Below are 18,845 nucleotides of genomic sequence, written 5' to 3' on the forward strand. Positions count from 1 at the left end.
CTGTAAATCAGGCATGAGTTATCAGTCATTTGTTTGACTGTTGATGGGAGTTAGAGGCAGATAAGTAGGATTTCACCCCCCCCCCCCCAGAAACCCCAGTTCAGCACCCATGCTAAGGTTCAATACATTCTTTCCAGCTTGTGTTCTGCCTTTGTTGAACACAAAGCCATATGTCCTTGTTTCACTGTTCAATGAACTTTGATCATTTGATCCCATTTCATCAAATAAATATTTATATGAAGTGGGAGACAACCCTTAAACAGTGTAACATATTCTCTGTGGTGTTGCAAGCCCAAGGTAAGTTGCTAAATGCGATACAAATTAAGCACACAAAGAATAAATGTCATGCAGTCCCGACCTTTCCACTTCAGGGGACTTGAACTTCATTTTTCACAATTTATGTGTCAGTTCTTGAGTGTATTGGTCTAGTGATGTTGAAGATCATCTTTGAGCTAATCTCCTTTTCTAGTGGCTCCAGCTCTCTTTAGAGACTTGAGTGCTCCATGCTTGTAGATGAAGGGACCTTCTTCACACCTTTTGCTGACCAGTTTCCCTCTCTTCTTTTCCATGTCATCTTGTTCCTGAGATGTCTTTCGACTGTGTAGGTAAAAAGTTGGCAGTTTGAAGAGGCTCTTCATTACTTGAGTAGTGCAACCTTGTTTGATGTGGTCCCTCACAGTAACTACTTTGTTGGTTAAATGAATCAGTGACTCATCTCCCTGTCTCCATGAACTGCCAACCACTCATAGGTTCATAGGTAGGTACTAGGCTATTGGCCCTAGGGCCTATATAAGACTAGCCAAAGGTACCCTGGCTTTCGCCACCCAAGAAAATTATTTTCCTGTGCCACTGTTGAGCAGAGCCACAGAAGTGATCCCCGGGGTGAATTTCCTATCTCCCATCCAATCATCAAGATTTTTCTTGAACAGTTCTAATGAGGAGCTTTGTGTGATATAGATAGGTAGTTTGTTCCAGAGTATGGGAAGTCTCTGTGACAGGAATCCATCCCTCCAGCATGTTCTGTTTATTGTGGTGACGAGGTTTAGGTCCCTAGAGCGTGTAACTCATAGGGATTGGGATTTCTTTAAGTGGAGCATGTCTAAAAGCTCTGGGTTTGACATAGCTTTGTGTGTTAGGCAGAGATTGCCTCTGAGTAGGCGATATGCAACGGAGTAAAGCTGCAGTTTTTTGAGACTGTCTGCATAGGGCATCTCTTTGAGGCCAATAATCCTCTTTGTGAGGTATTTCTGTGGCCTTTCCAGTTGTAGATGTCTTGTGAGGTACATACCAAAAGGGGCATTATACTCTATAATGGGTCTAATGAGTGACGAGTAGAGGGGAACAATGACCTATTTTTTCCTGGATGAGAAACCTTTTGTGATGAGGTGTGCCACATAGAAGGATTTCCTGACTACTGTGGCAATGTGATTATCAAAGGAGAGACTACTGTCCACCTGTGTCCCAAGGTCTCTTATCACACTTTCGGTGTTAAGTAGACTACCATCTATGTGGTAGTTCATGATTACTGAGTTTTTACCAAAAGGAATGACAATGCACTTTTTGGCATTGAGCTTGAGGCCATGGCTTTGACACCAGGCATCTGTCTCAGCAAGGCCCTTTTGTAGGATGTCCACATCTTTTGGAGTTTTGATTATGGCTCCTAGTTTGCAGTCATCTGCGAACTTCATTAGCCAAAGACCTTCTGTGTTGGCCTGTACTTCAGAGAAGAAGATACCAAACAGGAGAGGACCCAGGACTGAACCCTGTGGTACTCCACTTTGTCACTGGTCTGAAGCTGGATTTGAAGTCTGCTACTTTCACAGTGTGGGTTCTGTCAGTGAGCCAGTTGGAGACCCATCTTGTGACATAGGGATTTATACCTAGTTTAGTGAGTTTATTTATAATTCCAGAGTGGGGGATGGTGTCAAAAGCCTTGGCGAGATCTAGATAGGCTGTGTGAACCACCTTACCCTCATCTACGGCTTTGGTGACTGCTTCAAAGAAGTCTATCAGGTTTAGGAGACATGATCTGCCTTTTACAAACCCGAACTGGGTGGGGTCCTGAGTTTGGAGATTACCAATGTCATTGTTTATAAGTTCCATGATGATACACTCCATAGCCTTTCAGACCAGGCTCGTTAGGCTAATGGGGCGGTAGTTTCCGGGGTCTGTGGTGGCTCCCCCTTTGTGGAGTGGGATAACTGTCGCTGTGTGCCATTCAGTGGGCACATAGCCTGAGGTGAGGCTATGATTGAACATGGTACTTAGGTGGGGTGCCAGTTCGTTCTGTAGTTCATGTAGAACACAGCCTGGGATGTCGTCAGGTCCCATGGATGCTGTGTTCTTGGCTTTGGATAGTGTGTTTTTTACCTGTGCAGCCGTGATTACAGGAACTTTGCATTCTTCTGGTATAGAGATGGGCCCTTTAGGGGATAACAGAGGGGTAAAGTTAGCACTGAACCTATCTGCCAGGATGTTGGCAATATCCGTTGGTTCTGTATATTTAGTGCCATTGTGCTGTAACTCAGAGCAGATCTGAGTGTTGCCATTGAGATTCTTGACATAGCTATAGAATGCTTTGTGGTTGACTTTAGAGTCAGTGGCCACTCAACCACAGCCCATAAGACATAACAACGTACCCAACTCATTTTCTGGTAAGTATTGTGTCATCACTGCCATTTGGAATTCTCACCATCTGAGTTTGCCTACAGTCAGTTTTGGTTTTCTTTAGAAGCAACTGTCTCCAGTGACTATTTAATCTGCTTTTGGCATGGTTGGTCTGTGTATTCTTTTATATTTGTGATATTCTTTTGCAGATGTTATAGATCCATTGAAGTCAGGTCTCCTCTGGCTTGAGTTTACCCAGCACTCAACTTTCTCAGCTGAACCTGATATAGTCTCTACTTCCTTAAACCATTGTGGTTTATTGCTCGAGTTTGGACACAACCACAGGGCCGATTAAGGAGGGTCCTCAATATGACATATTACAGGCAGGTTGTTACAGTATCAGTTGTTCTCTGATGAGTACCCTATTGCAGGGTCATGGATACTTTCACTCTGTCTACCTTTTAGTAGGAAATCTATGTAGCTGGCCTTGGCTGTTGGAGTTCCATATATATTAAACAAGTATACTGCACTGATATATCATTTTTTTAGACCTGGGCATTGCCAATCTTCATTGTTCTTGATTTGCAGGATGGTATTCAGTAGTGCTATGCAGCAAGGATGAATGTAGTTATATAGATGAGAACCTCTTGAAGAAAGATGCCAACGACTGATTGATGGTGATGATGAACCCAACAGAAAGATCTATCATGGAGGTTGTTCTCTATGTATAAACTGATATAGAGAAAACTTAACTTAATTATTTTGAATAGGCAGCTACATTGAGAGTACGATATCCACTTTCCATCTAGCAGTAGCTCTTCCTAGTTCAAACGATGGGTGATTCTTTAAGGTATATAGGGCTCTGCCTCTTGTTTTCCATAGTCCTCTTCTTTTGGCTTGGAAAAGAGCTCTAAAAGAACTTGCTGTACTCATTCCTGTATTGATGGTTCCATCATCAATATGAGCAGACAGTCTAAAGAAGGGATGGTTTCTTAGGAAGACAGACGTAGAGCTTCCTCCTGTAGTGGAAATAGTTCCTTGTAAATAAAACCTGCTATCTGAGCATCTGTTAAAAAACTAAAGTTAAAACAGTGATTTTATGAGTAATATTTACATCAAAATTCTTATTTAATTCTACATTTTAGCCATTAAGACATGTCACATTTATTTTACAGCAAATCAAAATGTAAAAGCACCAGTAAAATTTGAGAGTTAAAAAAAAAAGATTGACTTCATTATAGTTCAGAAAACATTACCAATGACTGTCAGTGCTTTAAGGGAGTTATGAATATATTGTCTGTAGTAATTGCAGAATATGTAAGACAGTATAGTTTCTCTGTTTTTGAAAATATTTCACTGATGATTTAACTTAAAACTGTTCTATAAAATAGTTGTCTGTTTTCCATTTCTCATTTCTACCATGACCTTTCACTTTGCTATTTAAAAAAAAATCATTGCTCATTTTATTTTCTTTAGGGGTACCAGTGGTTAAAGGACAAAATCTTGAGTGAAGAAGGTAGACGACAACAAACAAAATTAAAAGAATTGCAAGGCATTGCCGAGAGACTTGTCTGTACTCTCCCACAGTTAGCAATTGGTAAGAACATCAAATATGCCACTGTTTGCCAGTATGTGGCATTTGCATACATATCTGAAAGGAGTGATTTTGTGTTGAATATTAATATATTTTTGTTTTCATGCTGTACTTGAATGCTCATAACTGATAATAACTTTTAATGGAATATATGATGAGAATATTGTCATCAGATACAATTACAATTGCGTTTGCAAGTGTGTTTGTGCATACACACATAATCAGGATTTACTTGTGTTTTATCTTCATAATCTGATAATTTTGTAGTTGTAAATGTGTTCATTGTAGAATAATATGCCTCTGTATCAATTTTTATATAGTAAATTATATGCCCAAAAAAGTGTTTGAAATGGACCAACAATTGCAGACATGCATTTAAAAACAGCACTCGCATCACAGGAAATAGTAAGAAAAACAAACTAACTACCTATAGCAACCCAAAATCCTTCCCACCATTTTACTTTTGCTGCACAAAGGAAAAAATGGAAGATGATCTAAACAGAAGTGTCATATGATGCCCCTCCTAGAAATTTCCATATGTAATCTAGATCCCTTTCACCACTTATTCCTTACACAAAATATTAAACCTTTAATTTGGAGGTCTGCAATAGTACAACCCTTGCTAAACATACAAAATTCTTCCTCCACCTCAGACGTCCACCCAATCTCAGTTGTTCCTGCCATAGGGATGATCTCAGAGAAACTATTCTCAGCTGTCCAGCAATCCTATCTCATTTCCAGACATCTACTCACAAAAAGTAAATATAAACATAACTATCACTGGTATCATCTCTAAACAATTAATTGAACCATAACTTAACTTTTAGCTAACATTAAGATTGCTTATCTAGTAGTATTTTCAATTTTGTCCAATATTTATTTATTTTATTTAACATTTGTTTACAGGGAAAGTCCAACTGGGACAGAGCTCATTTTCAGCGGAGACCTGGAGAGGAATGCTTCATTCACGTTTGTGAAATGTGGGAGGAAACTGGAGCACCCAGAGAAAACCCACGTGAATGCAGACTTCGCACAGAAGGCAACCCAGCCGAGAATCAAACTGGAGAACCTCTTGCTGTGAGGTGACAGTGCTAAACCTTGCACCACTGCACTGCACATTTATAATTTTTTCCATTAGATGTTATAGAAATCACACTCATTTCCTTCTGGTAAAAAATGGTGGTAAGATTAAGAAACTAAGTAAAATCTGGAGCAGAATTGTTTTTCCATTTTCTAGTTATCACCTGCCAAAAGAGTATTCAGAACAATTAATACTGTAAGGGATTGGTGCATTTGTTAACAAATAATGAGTCATTTACTGTGTAAATGCTTTCTCTGCCTCTAAACTTGTTATAGACAACTTATAATTATTGTTCTTAATATAGTCTGTTACTGTTAAAATTCATTTTATATTTTCTTCAACTTGTGCATTTGAGATAAATCGTGTTTGATTTTTATGTACTATGTAATTGTATTTTTAAGTCTACAGAAAGATTTTATAATCAATATTTAATAAAAAAGTTGGCCTTTTGGTGGTAGCTCAGGTGAATGTAAATGATCCCACCACACCTAGTGAAAAGAGTAGGGGTCCTTTATTTATATACAAAAACTTTTATTCACAACATATTTTCAAATAGTTACAAGTGTGTGTGTGTGTATAAATATATATATATATATATATATATATATATATATATATATATATATAGAGAGAGAGAGAGAGATATCCATATCAGATTATCAAAGTTCTGAAAATTCAAAAATCATATGGTTTGGACCAAAAAGTTTCTTTTGTTATGTTTTTTCATGGGCAAGCCCCCTGCACCCCCCACACCCCCTGCAAATTAAATATACCAACTCCTAGATCTCACTGCGGTGAGTAAAAGGGTACATTTCCTGTTCCACACAATACCGCTATCTCCATTCAGAATGTTTGAAGTTTTAGAACTGTATGAATTTCAACATTTTGAAACTGATTATCTGATAGGGATCCATATGTGTGTGTGTGTGTATATACATATATAAATATATATATATATATAGCCACGCGCTCTAGTGAGCTAAACCTCGCCACAACAATAAATAGAACATGCTGGAGGGATAGATTCCTGTCACAGAGACTCCCCATGCTTTGGAACAAAATTCCTAACTACATTAGGCAGAGCCCCTCACTAACACTCTTCAAGAGAAGCCTTGACGAGTGGATGGGTAACAGAAAGTACACCCCTGGGATCACTTCATTGGCTCTGCTTGACAGAGGCTCAGTTAATATATATATATATATATATATATATATATATATATATATATATATATATATATATATGTGTGTGTGTGTGTGTATATATATATATATAAAATGTGTATGTGTGTGTGTGTGTATGTACACACATGGTTTACTGCCAAATAACTGAACGCCAAAATAAATTCCTACCACAAAGATTGACTCACATATTCGAATCGAAATGTCGAAAAGGTCAGAATGTCGCAAACACGCTTCCTGTTGCAAATTCGATCTTTGTCGATATCCATAGACTGCAGTCTGACACTGCACATCACGTGATGTAACCATTTTACAGGGGGGCAAGCTGCCCTGCACCCCCCACACCCACCCCTGCAGATTACTTACTCCCAACTCCAAGATCGCACTACAGTGGGGAAAAGGCTATATTTTCCGATTTGCATTGTACCACGATCTCTAGTATTAAGTCGAATACGTATGTACGAATACACAGTGCATTCGTACAAGGGATGCTCACAGTCTTGACAGTCGGCAATACAAAATGCTATCAAATGACTTTCGACATACCTGTTGATGCCGAACCATCATTCTACATTTTCAGAGTAAACCCCAACACACACACACACACACACACTCATAATTCCCTTTGCAGTCAAACTAAATTTTCACCCTATTAGACCCCCCACTCCTTTTTCCTTAACCAGCATCTGATTTTACTTAAAATTATTGCTAAAATCTATTTGCCATTAAACATAATTTTGTGTGTTCTTTCATTCCATGTAACCAATATGACATAAAATAACTTTATAGCTATTCTTTTAACATATTCTTTACCAGCCATATTTAATCATAGCCATGTTTGTTTTATCCATGTATTATATAATGTCAGGAAACTCTTTACATAGTTTTTCCAATAACTTTTTTACTCTTTTCCATTTCAAAGTCGCACATTCCATAGTTTCTTCTTTTTATTGACAGTGTATACATGTTATATCACTTTTCTTTTTATATGGCATATTTCTTTTTACTGGTAATTTATCTAGTATCAGTCTCCACAAAAAATAGTAACATTCTTCTTTCTGATTACACCATTCCTTCTTATTTTTATATCTTTAATTTTTTCATCTGTTAGATTTCCCATGGTTTTACATAGTAAAGTTTTACCATTACATTCTTATGCCATACTTTTCTATATTTTTCTATATATCAGTTTTTATTTTCCACAAAAATATTTTTTCTAATAACATTTTATTTCTTCCTTTATGCACTCTTTTTCTCTTTTACTCTTACTCATTTTTACCATACCCCAAAATTTATCATGCTTATAGTTATATAGTTGTACTACTAATCTCTAACATTTTTCATTTATCCAGGTTATCACTTTGTGTAAATTTAATTGTGCAGCATATACCACTGGATTAATTAACCCTAAACCTCCTTTCTCTTTATTTATATAGAAATCTCCTCTTTTTAGTGGGTTTAATCTAAAACCCAATATAAATTAAAAAAAAAAATACCTGAAATAATTCCTTTTAAAATACTGTTGTCAACATAAATACAATAGCTAAGTATGCTACTTATCCCACGAGTACTGAATTTATCAAATAGGCATTTTTTTCTGAATAATAATTTATATGTTCTCCAGAAAGGATGGACAGGTTTGGGGTTTTTTCTGTTGTTTTTTTCCCATTATATTCTACTTATCTCTTTATTCCCAAATTTTATACCTAACACAGACATTTCATTCATTGTAAAAGACATACCCCCATCTTTACTACATCACCTAAACCTTTACTTTTCTCTTTATTTATTTAAACATTTTCACATTAAACCAAACTGAAATGGCTAAAAACAAATCTAGAATGTCAAACTTCTACCGAACGCCATTACAGTTGTAAAAATGTGCTCAAACTGTGTTGACTTTTCTTTTAAATTCACTAGCAATGGAAATATAGTCACTCAATCCAGGTGGATTTTCTGCATCTAAAGTCAGCTGCCAATACATCTCACGATTTAGAAGTGTGTGTTCCCAATCTCAAGCAAAGGCACCTGTTTCCACCTGTTCAAGCCCCAAAAAAAGTGAATTTCTTGAAACTTGAGCATCTACAAGCTTGCCTAGTGAAAGCACTCGTGTCCTTTTTGGATATACTATAATAGTATTGCTCTATCCTTTGGTTGAGTTCATTTTTAGTTTTATCAATATAGAAGGCAGGGCATGACATACATTTTGCCAAGTAGACTGTCCTTTCTGATCGGCAACTGAACTTGCCACAGATGTTCATATCCCTAATTTTTTCCATTATGTCACCTTCATAGCTAGTTTCAGTATAAGTGCACTGATGGGAACATCCACATTTTGTTGTAGTCCATGAGTCACTTTGTCTGGAAACAATCATTTTCTCCAATAACCATTTTATGTTAGACTTGTTCTTAAAGGTGAATGAAGGGAAATTAGGAAGATTTCGTTTAAGTCCCACATCACAATGTAAGATGGCCCAATTTCTCCACACCAGTTTTTGGAAGTCTGTAGAATCCAGTGAGTAATGTGAAAGCATATTGGTGGGGCCAAATGAATCCTTACTTTTGTTTGTCTTGTCTTTTTACTTAATATTACCAAGGCCATACCTAATAATAGTTGTATAACTATTGTCTCTGTCTGCCCACAAATCCTGCTGAAGATTATCAAGAAAAGTTTCAGGATTCTTTCTTTCTAAAAAAAACATAGATTTGAGCGGGTCAAACTGTGTTAAACAGTTGTTGTCATATGTCAGGCGAGAAATCCTGATAAGTTGGCATTTCACAGTCCCCTTCTTTTGATGGAAAGGGTGACAGCTGGTGTCCGACAAAAAAGAATTAATGAAGATGGGCTTCCTGTATATCTTTGTGTCCATACCACCATATTGGTATTTCCTGATTTCGATTTCCAGGTAGTGGATCTTAGCTGGGTCAACGTGGTGGTTCAATCTTAAAAAAGTAGTACTAGACTGCAGTTCATCCATAAAAGTGTCCACTTGTGTGTCTGTACCCGACCAAAGGGTCAGTAAATCATCCAAATAGTGAAAATACCCCACACATTTTTTGACGAAAGGGAGATTGAATAAAATCATAAGCTCCCATCTCAGCAAGATGGTATTTGCAAAGGTGGGGGCCTATGCGACCACCATAGCTATGCCTTTCAGCTGTTTGTAAAATTCCCCTTCAGAGGTGAAAAAGTTGTTGTTTAATGCCACCAACATGAAATCACAAACCAGTGTGGTGTCTGAAAGTGTAAGAGAACCATATTGTGCCACCATTTACCAAGCCATAACATTCCTCATGGAAAATTGCAGTATACAAACTCTGGATGTCACACGTCACAAGAAAGCATTCACTTCATGGTCCAGTTTTCTGTAGTTTATCTCAAAGATCCCAAGAATCACGGACAGTGTGTGGAAAACCTTGAACAAGGTGTTTCACTTGTAGTTTATGAACTTAGCCAGTGGCTCCATGATTAAACCACCAGCAACATTAGAACATAAGGCAGGATCCAACACATTTGAATGAGTCTTTGGGATGCTGAAATTCTTCGGAATTGTGGGTTTTTCACTAAAAGATAATCATACAGGCCTTGAGATATAGTATCAAATAACAGTAGTTCATCCAAGAACACTTTGTTTGCCCTGTAAGCAATATTGATCTCGTTAATCAAGACTGTACATTAGACCTCTTCATCATTCAACAATCCTTAAATTCAACTTGTGTTGTACATCCAGTCCGTAATAACTAAATCCCCTTCATTATCAGGTTTCATGCACCTGATATTTTTATCATTAATGATACTGTTTAGAATATCCTTGTTAGCCTTAGAAGGATTATAAAATTTCTTCCTGTTCTTTCCATTGAATAGTTTTCTAATTTCTTTCTCACAAGACATTTCAAAAATTTGTATGACAGGGTGCAGTGTGGGGGAAGTGGGGTAGCCAAATTCCTCCTCTTAAACTTGTTCACAGTTCAATTCACCAAACAGTACAAGAAAATTGAATTTATGTGTAAAAAGCTTTAAATCAAGTACGGTTTCCACCATGTTGGCCCGGGATGCTGACATAAAATTAAATCCTTTAAGGAAAAGGTTGTGTTGTTTAGGGCCTGTGTTTTAGTCAGAAAAATTGTCAATATTGAAACCAACGAAAGAAGGTAATATTCACCATACCTGTACATAGATGTAAAGGAAAAAAGCTGTTGTTGATGTTTATCGTTTCTTGGCTGGGTAACCCCACTTCCTCCTGTTCCAACGACCCCTTGATCTCATCAGGTAGAAATTCCCTTGTCCATGTAAGGGTTGGTGTTCCCAGTTTGCTATCCTCTCCAACCTTCTCAGAGGTACCTCCTGTAAGTAGTGTTCACTGTGTTGTACTTCATCGCTGTCGACAAGGTCATCCTCATAGCTTACCCAATTATTTGACTTGGCTTGACCACTGTAGGGTGGTTTGGGATACATGGTTCTGTTATGATATTCAGTGTCATCCCTAAACACCTTCTTGTCTTTCCTGTTCATAATATGCACCAATTTGCTGTCAGTCTTTTGAAACATTAGGTTAAAACTGGATTTGTATTTACGAAAGTCAAGATGTCCTGTAATATACTCTGCTAATTTTGCAGCCTCCTCTTTATATTGTACCATACATCTCTCATTTCCTTTAATTAATAATTTGCTAAGAACTAGGCCTGTACGGATCAGAAGGTTCAAGTAACCCGAGATGAAAAGTTGAGTTTTCTTCAACTGCCTGTGGGTAGTTCCATATCCGAAGTCCTTTAGGCACATGTTTTTATTTATTTATTTTGCATTTGTTTTGCCGGGAAAGTCCAACTGGGAATAAGACCCATTTTCAGCGGAGGCCCAGGGAGAAAAGCTCCACATACAGAGATTATACAAAAACGTATACAAGAAATTATACAAAAAATATACAAGACATGCAGTACAGCAGAAGTTGCATTCTGTGCTATTATAGCTAACATTTGTATTATACAGTCATCTGATATAATTCCTTACTGTAGTGCAGACATTATAGTTTCTCAAAGTAAGATGAGGAACGGTTTGTAGGGGGTGAAATTGAATACAAAAAGATGAAGTTAGAGATTATCTAGACATGAGAGAGAGAGCATAGATTATGAGGTGGTCAGGGAAGAATAAAATGTATGACCAGAAGCTATTAAAACTAGTTAGCCAGGAGTAGTACAGGAACAAAGCCAGGTGTCATTAAGATAATTTATTTTAATTTATGTTGTCTCTTCAAACTTTCACTCAGGACAGCACTGTGGTGCAGCGGTAGCAGTGTCACCTCACAGCAAGAGTTCTCCGGTTCAATTCTCGGCTGGGGTGCCTTCTGTGCGGAGTCTGCATGTCCTCCCTGCATTTGTGTGAGTTTCCTCTGGGTGCTTCATTTTTCTCCCATGTTACAAAGACGTGTACCTGGAGCATTTCTCCCTGTGCCTCTGCTGAAAATTGGCTTTGTTCCAAGTCAGACTTTCCTGGTAAACAAATGTTATACAAATAAATAAAAGAAATAATTGTCCAAATGCAGAGACTTAAACTTGTGCAATGATTTATCTAAAGCTGAATTTTGTTCTTGTAAACTAAGATAATGGCCACTAATAGATTGCATGTACTCACATTTTTTTTGCACTTCGGCTTTATCCAACCTTTTAAACACTAGAGATGTGTGTGAAAAATCCTGTGAGCTTGATGTTTGTGTTGCCCGCTGCTGTGTATTATGCCTGGTCATTCACTGCAATAACTGGTCCCAGCCACATTTGTAACATTACCATGCTTAAATTGAGACAAAACCTATGTTAATTGTTGAATAAGCAAAGTCAAATTACCCACAGGTTCAGATGTGCTGAAAGTGGGGGCACCATGAAACAGCTTCTGTGAGTCAAAGGACAGCATAACAGGGAATCCTCAGAACAAGTCCAGTAATCCACAAAAAAAATGAGACATACCTGGAACTGGAACAGAAATCCAAACAAAGACAAACAACTGATCAGGAAGCAAAAGACCACAGCAAATTAATCCAACAGTGGTAGAAACCACTCCAATTCATGTTTCTTGTAGAAAGAAACAATCTTTTATTTCCTTTCTTTTTTACCTTTAAGAATTGTCCCAGGCTTTGTTTAGCCTGTCTGTTGATTGACAGTTATTTGATGGTCTGGTTTTACTTCTCTCAGCTATTAAATTCAGTGTTTAGAGGAGTTTTCATGGTTCTGAAGAAGTCTGTGTTTGGATGAAAGTATTTAACCATGAATTGCAGTGGTTTTACCAATAAGGGACTGTTTCACACTACAACTGCTGCGAATTGTAGTGGTTTCTACTTTTGCTGTATTCATTTGCTCTGGTCCTTGGCTTCCTGGTCAGTTGTTTGCACTTTGCTTAGATTTCTGTTCCATTTCCAGGTACTTCTCATTTTTTTTGCGGAATATTGTAAACTTGCTTCTATCCAACCTTTCTTACTTTGTTACAGTGTAAAATCTGGATAACTTGCAACTAAAAAAATCCTTTCTAACTTTAATACCTTTAACATATATAACAGTCACTGATAAGATTACCCAACCTCACATTTAAAATACTCCTGTGTACAATGCACAACTACTTTGCAATGTAACATGCAATTTATATCATATTTTATATAAGAACAAAAGCAGTTTTACTTACATTTACATCTTCAGTACCTTCAGTGTCCTACTAACAGTGACATGAGATGTACCTAGAACTGGGGTATGTAATTTACAGTTCACCCACCAGTTTAACACAGTCAACAGAATTGCAGTCTTTCTTCATCTACTTTTTCTTGTAAAACCGCATTTTAAATGTTTGTTCTTGTACAGGGGCTGAAACTTTTATTTTGTTTTTATTTTTATTAATAATAATTTAATAAATAAATTTAAAAAATAAATAAACTTTTTTTATCTACTTCGTCTTGTAAAAGCACATTTCAAATGTTTATTCCTATAGAGGGATTGGGCGGCCACGGTGGTGCAGCGGTTAGAGTTGCCGCACAGCAAGAGGTTCTCTGGTTTGATTATCGGCTGGGGTGCCTTCTGTGCAGAGTCTTTGTCCTCTCTGTGGTCGCGTGGGTTTCCTCCGGGTGCTCCGGTTTCCTCCCACATCCCAAAGACATGCTGTAGGTGGATTGGACACTCTAAATTGGCCCTAGGTGTGAGTGTGTGCGTGTGTGTGCCTTCTGTGGAAGGTTGGGCGCCGGGCTTGCAACTCGACACTGTAAAAACACCACTGCCAATCATGAGCGGACAGGTGATCCGCTGTGGCAACCCCTAACCAGGAAAAAAGCCAAAAGAAGAAGAAGAAGATTCCTATAGAGGGATTGATGCTTTTTAGTTTCACAATTATTCACTGTTGTTGTTGTGTCTTTCGGCTTATCCCGGTTAGGGGTCGCCACAGCAGAACTCCGGTCCGCTAATGTTTGGTAGTGGATTTTTACATGCCGAGTTACCAACCCTGACGCACAACCTTCAACGAAGGCACGCCCATTCACGCATGCCTCCACACAGAAGACGGTCTAAATGAGAATCAAACGTGACAACGTCTTGCTGTGAGGCGACAACGCTACCACAGCACTACTACCGCGGACATTTTCACAATTATTCACTAATTTCATAAAATTGCTGTTCTTCTTCCTGATGCTCTCCATCTCCCCACGCTAGTCTGTACTTTAAGTCCAAGGTACTCCTGATTCTTCTATTCACCTCCGGTGCTTTTTTCCTGTCACTCAAGTATTTTCCTTTGGAACAGCATAAAATGTTTAATTGACAAAGTCTCTCTATGGTCTATGTTATTATCAATAAAGTTCCCTTCTTTTGCTGGCTCACCATTAGTTTCCTAAATTTTCTTGTTTCATCCTTGCCTGTTCTGAATCCAAAAATATTTTTCATACTCCAAAAAAAAATATTCTGAAGAAAGATGGATATAGCAGCTGCAGCCTGCCTCTCAACTTTCCTTAATTGCTGAGATAAACATGCTTCTGTTATCGCTGGTGTACACAGAGTAATCATTTTCCTCAAAAACATTGCTGCCCCCAATTTTTAATACTTTTCCCTTCTGCCACAATTTTGTCAGGAGTAACTTGTGTGTGTGTGTATATATATATATATATATATATATATATATATATATATATGTGTGTGTGTGTGTGTGTGTGTGAGATATATATATGTGTGTATCTGTGTTATGTATATGTATATATATATATATATATATATATATATATATATATATATATATATATATGGTTCCCCTTCACAAGATCGAATGAATGGAAGCTCGAAACCCATAAGCTCGAGCCCAGAATATCGAACTTCCATTCACTTGAATTTGTGAATGGGAAGTTTAGAGCTTAAAAAAAAAAAGAGTTGACTTACCTTTTTGCAAGGGGCAAGGTCCCCCTGCATCCTCGCAGCTAAATCTAAATGCTCCGTGACCGCACTATAGTGGAGGACAGAGAAATCTTCCAGTTTGCGCTTACGCATATAGTGCAAACCAGAAGATTTCCCTATCTCCCGCTGTAGTGAGATCTCAGAGTAGGAATATTTAAGTAGGGGGGGTGTGGGGGTGGGGGCAAAGCTGCAAAAACATTAGAAAGGTGTCTGTTTTTTTTTTTTTTAGTTCCCCTTCCCATTTTCGAGGTTTTGTAAATTCAAGATTCTGGTTTCAGGCTTATGAATTTCAAGTTTACAGAACTTCGGTCATGTGAAGGGGAATCATATATATATATATATATATATATATATATATATATATATATGTATATGTGTGTGTGTGTGTGTGTGTGTGTGTATCTATCTATATATATATATATATATATATATATATATATATATATATATATATACACACACACACACACACACACACACACACACACCTCACAATAGCCCAGAAGAAAAAGTGATTAGAGATCTGTCTGATTATCAGAGTAAGCAGATATTTCATGTAACTGCACAAGACTTTCTTCAGAAAGCAGGCTATCCTGTCTTGGCTTCAGGTATAGCTTCCAGATTCTTCTTTTCAGGAGTACTTTTCAACTACCGTAGTTACTCCCTAAGACCCTTCTTGGCTTCCTTTCTCATAGTGGAAAACAAGAATACAAATTTTATCAGAGAAATAGGCATGAAATAGTTTTACCTGCATTTGATTCCCATTGACTTCTTGCCTTTTTTAAACAGTTAACTGAGTTAAAGGCATAGTATTTTTTATGTCACTTTCCATATAAATATATATATATATATATATATATATATATATATATATATATATAAACATGACATGATGAAATAATCAGCCTGCAAAAATGAACATTGACAAAATTTAATCAGCACACGTTCATTGTTGACAGCTAAAACATGCATTCTCCAAGTAATACAAAAGGAGCAGAAAATAACAAAGCCATTGTTTTTGTGATAGAGGACATGCTCCCCCCTGCATCCCCACACTCTGCTACTTTTATGTACCAACTCCAATATCGCATAGTAGCAGGGAAAGGTAATATATTCCAACCTGTGATCTCATAGCTGCACTATTAATTAGCTGATTGTCAAACAAATGTAGTTGTTAGAGCATCCGTCGTTCTCAATCACAATGATCATCTTAGATTGACTCCTGTGTATATGTGTGGTCAGTGTCAGTGGTTCAGCTCATGGCACACACACAATTTGTGCTGCAAGATTAGAATCCTGTGGGTTCTTTTCCCACCCCAGGTGATTGGATTCACTTTCCATTATTGACACTATAGCACAGCATTGGGGGATGATGCACTCCTAAATATGCCGTCCTTTGGGTAAAACGTTAAAATGAGGTCCCATCTGACTGACTTGGTGGTAGTTCAGGTAAATGAAAAAATTGCATGGCACTTATCAAAAAGAGTAGGGGAGTGTATTGATAGCTATATAGAAAGATATAGATGCAGGTTTATACAGAAATTTATATTTTATTTATTGTTATTTATTTAACATTTGTTTATCAGGAAAGTCTGACTGGGACAGAGCCCATTTTCAGAGGAGGCCCAGGGAGAAATGCTCCAGATGCATGTCTTTGGAATGTGGGAGGAAACCCATGCGAACAAGGGAGGACTTGCAGGCTCAATACAGAGGGCACCTTAGCCGAGAATCGAACCAGACAACCTCTTGCTGTGAGGAGACAATGCTAACCACTGCACTATAGCTATCTATATATCTACATACTTGTTGCACGTGTGTGTGTGTGTGTGTGTGTGTGTGTATGTATATATATATATATATATATATATATATATATATATATATATATAGGTACAGTGTGTTTTGTAAAATGTTCTATACATTGAAAGTTTTTCCTTCTGCCTTTTGTGTATGCTGGCAGTTTAATTAGGAAGATCACTAGACAGTGGGGAGTAGGATGTGCAATCGCTCAGCATTTGATGTACATAATTAGCAGAGGATGTGTGGGTGCAATTGGGCTTGATCTCCTGCAAAAAATATATATATTTTTTATTCTATTACTTTCAGCAATTTGTGGTCAACTTAAAGTAGAGTGATGTAGCTGAATATATATATTTGCATCTAAAAGACAGTGTCTGAATACAAAATACACAAATGCACACACAAACACAAGCATATATCGTTCACTTATCCCCGACCCTAACACACACACACACACACACACATGCGCGCACTCTCACCCCTCCCCCCAACCAACCCCACTTAATCCACTATTCGGCCATCCGTACCATCGACATTAAATCACACCCATGCATTTGTTGAAGAAATGTACATTCAGTCAAAAGCATATCTATGTATATACACGCACACACATTTAGTTCCTTCTTTCTCTCTCTCTCTCTCTCTCTAGATAGATAGATAGATTTATAGATATTGTAAAGTCCAAGGATACACTGAAGGTAGAACATCTGCAAAGCAGAGTTTTATGTTTTGTAGAGTCACAGGAAAAATAAACTTTAATTGCCTACTTGGTTCGAAGTAAAAGTGTAGCAGTTCCCTTGGTTATTTTTCTACCAAACAGTATTAATGTCTCTCACATCTTTGCCTAATGCAGGCTGTTTTAAAAATTTCCCAGGATGTAGTCCTTGACTAGTCTCCAGCCATTTCTCTAAACTCCACTATTTCCCCTCCGGTATAATTCCACAATTTTACCTCGACCTTGCTTTCACACTCACACTTTCATGGTCTTCCAGAGAAGCTCCAGCTTTCACCCACTCTGACTCTCCATTTGAGGAATGAACTTCCTGATTCTAGCCCTATAGGCTGCTTCCATTTACATCAGTATAGCTTCCAGTCTGTGCATTGCTAAGCTGACTAACACACTTAAAGATACATTATATATTTTCTTTACTCATCATATCAAAGTATATATATCTGTAACCATGTGTGTGTGTATGTGTGTGTGTGTGTGTGTGTGTATATATATATATATATATATATATATATATATATATATATATATATACATACATATATATATATATATATATATATATATATATATATATATGCACACATATGTAGATATAGATAAATATAAAGTTTATCTCTAGATGACAGCACTTTTCTGAGGTAAATTTGCTGACTACTGCATTTAATCTGTATTTTGAAATATTAATATATTTTATCTTGTTTAAAGTATGTTTTTACATTTGTTTTTCCTTGCTATTTTTTTTTTATTTTAGATTTTTTTTTGTTTTATTGATTTAAGGTTTATTTGTGTTTTGATTGTGGTTTAGGATGGACATGCGTAGGTGGTTAGTAAGTGGTGTGCATTATGGATTCTTGTATATTTGAATTATTTACTTTTTTCCATCCATTGTAATGCATGGAAGAATATGCATTTTTTGTGTTTATTATATTTTATATTGCATTAGGTGGTATTTTTGTTTTGTGGTTGGATTTAGTGTTTTTGAAGGTCAAATGTTTGAGTTATATTTTGGGGGAGGTGTTATGCTTAATTTGATGTGTTTTGTTTCATTTCTCTGTTGTAGTCTGTAGGAGAGCTGATGCAGCTTGGTTTGTTTACTTTTGTACATCCGTTGTTCCAGTTCTTTTGAGTCACATCTGTCTAGTATGGAAACTCCATGAACAGTTGCTACCAATCCAAAGAGCCTATTAGGCAAGTAGAGAAAACATATAGATTGCCAGGTTTTTCTTGCATGTCAAACGCATTATATGTGTGAGTACTCGTACATGTTCACACACACACTTACAGGTGATTTAAAGTTGCCAGACTACCTACTGCTTTTCTTTGGGATACGGGAGAAAAAAAGGAATACCCAGAGAAAACCCTCTTGAGCATTGGAAGGACATGACAGCTCCTCACAGAAGGAACCTCAGCTTTAAAACAAACTGGAGAACCTCTTGCTGTAG

General features: G+C 37.2%; 1 protein-coding gene across 2 annotated transcripts in view; it reads left to right on the forward strand.

Annotated features, from left to right (window-relative positions):
- The window catches only part of KCNAB2 (potassium voltage-gated channel subfamily A regulatory beta subunit 2), a 1,357,533-nt gene that overhangs the window by 1,274,325 nt on the left and 64,363 nt on the right, over window positions 1–18,845 (forward strand). For both annotated transcript variants that reach the window (XM_044063012.1, XM_044063011.1), the window contains one exon: window positions 4,084–4,204. In XM_044063012.1, coding sequence (XP_043918947.1) covers window positions 4,084–4,204 — 121 coding nt within the window. The remainder of the gene's footprint in view (window positions 1–4,083; window positions 4,205–18,845) is intronic.

This window comes from Protopterus annectens, chromosome 2.part1, assembly GCF_019279795.1.
Source record: "Protopterus annectens isolate FY-2018-M chromosome 2.part1, PAN1.0, whole genome shotgun sequence".
Lineage (NCBI taxonomy): Eukaryota > Metazoa > Chordata > Ceratodontiformes > Protopteridae > Protopterus > Protopterus annectens.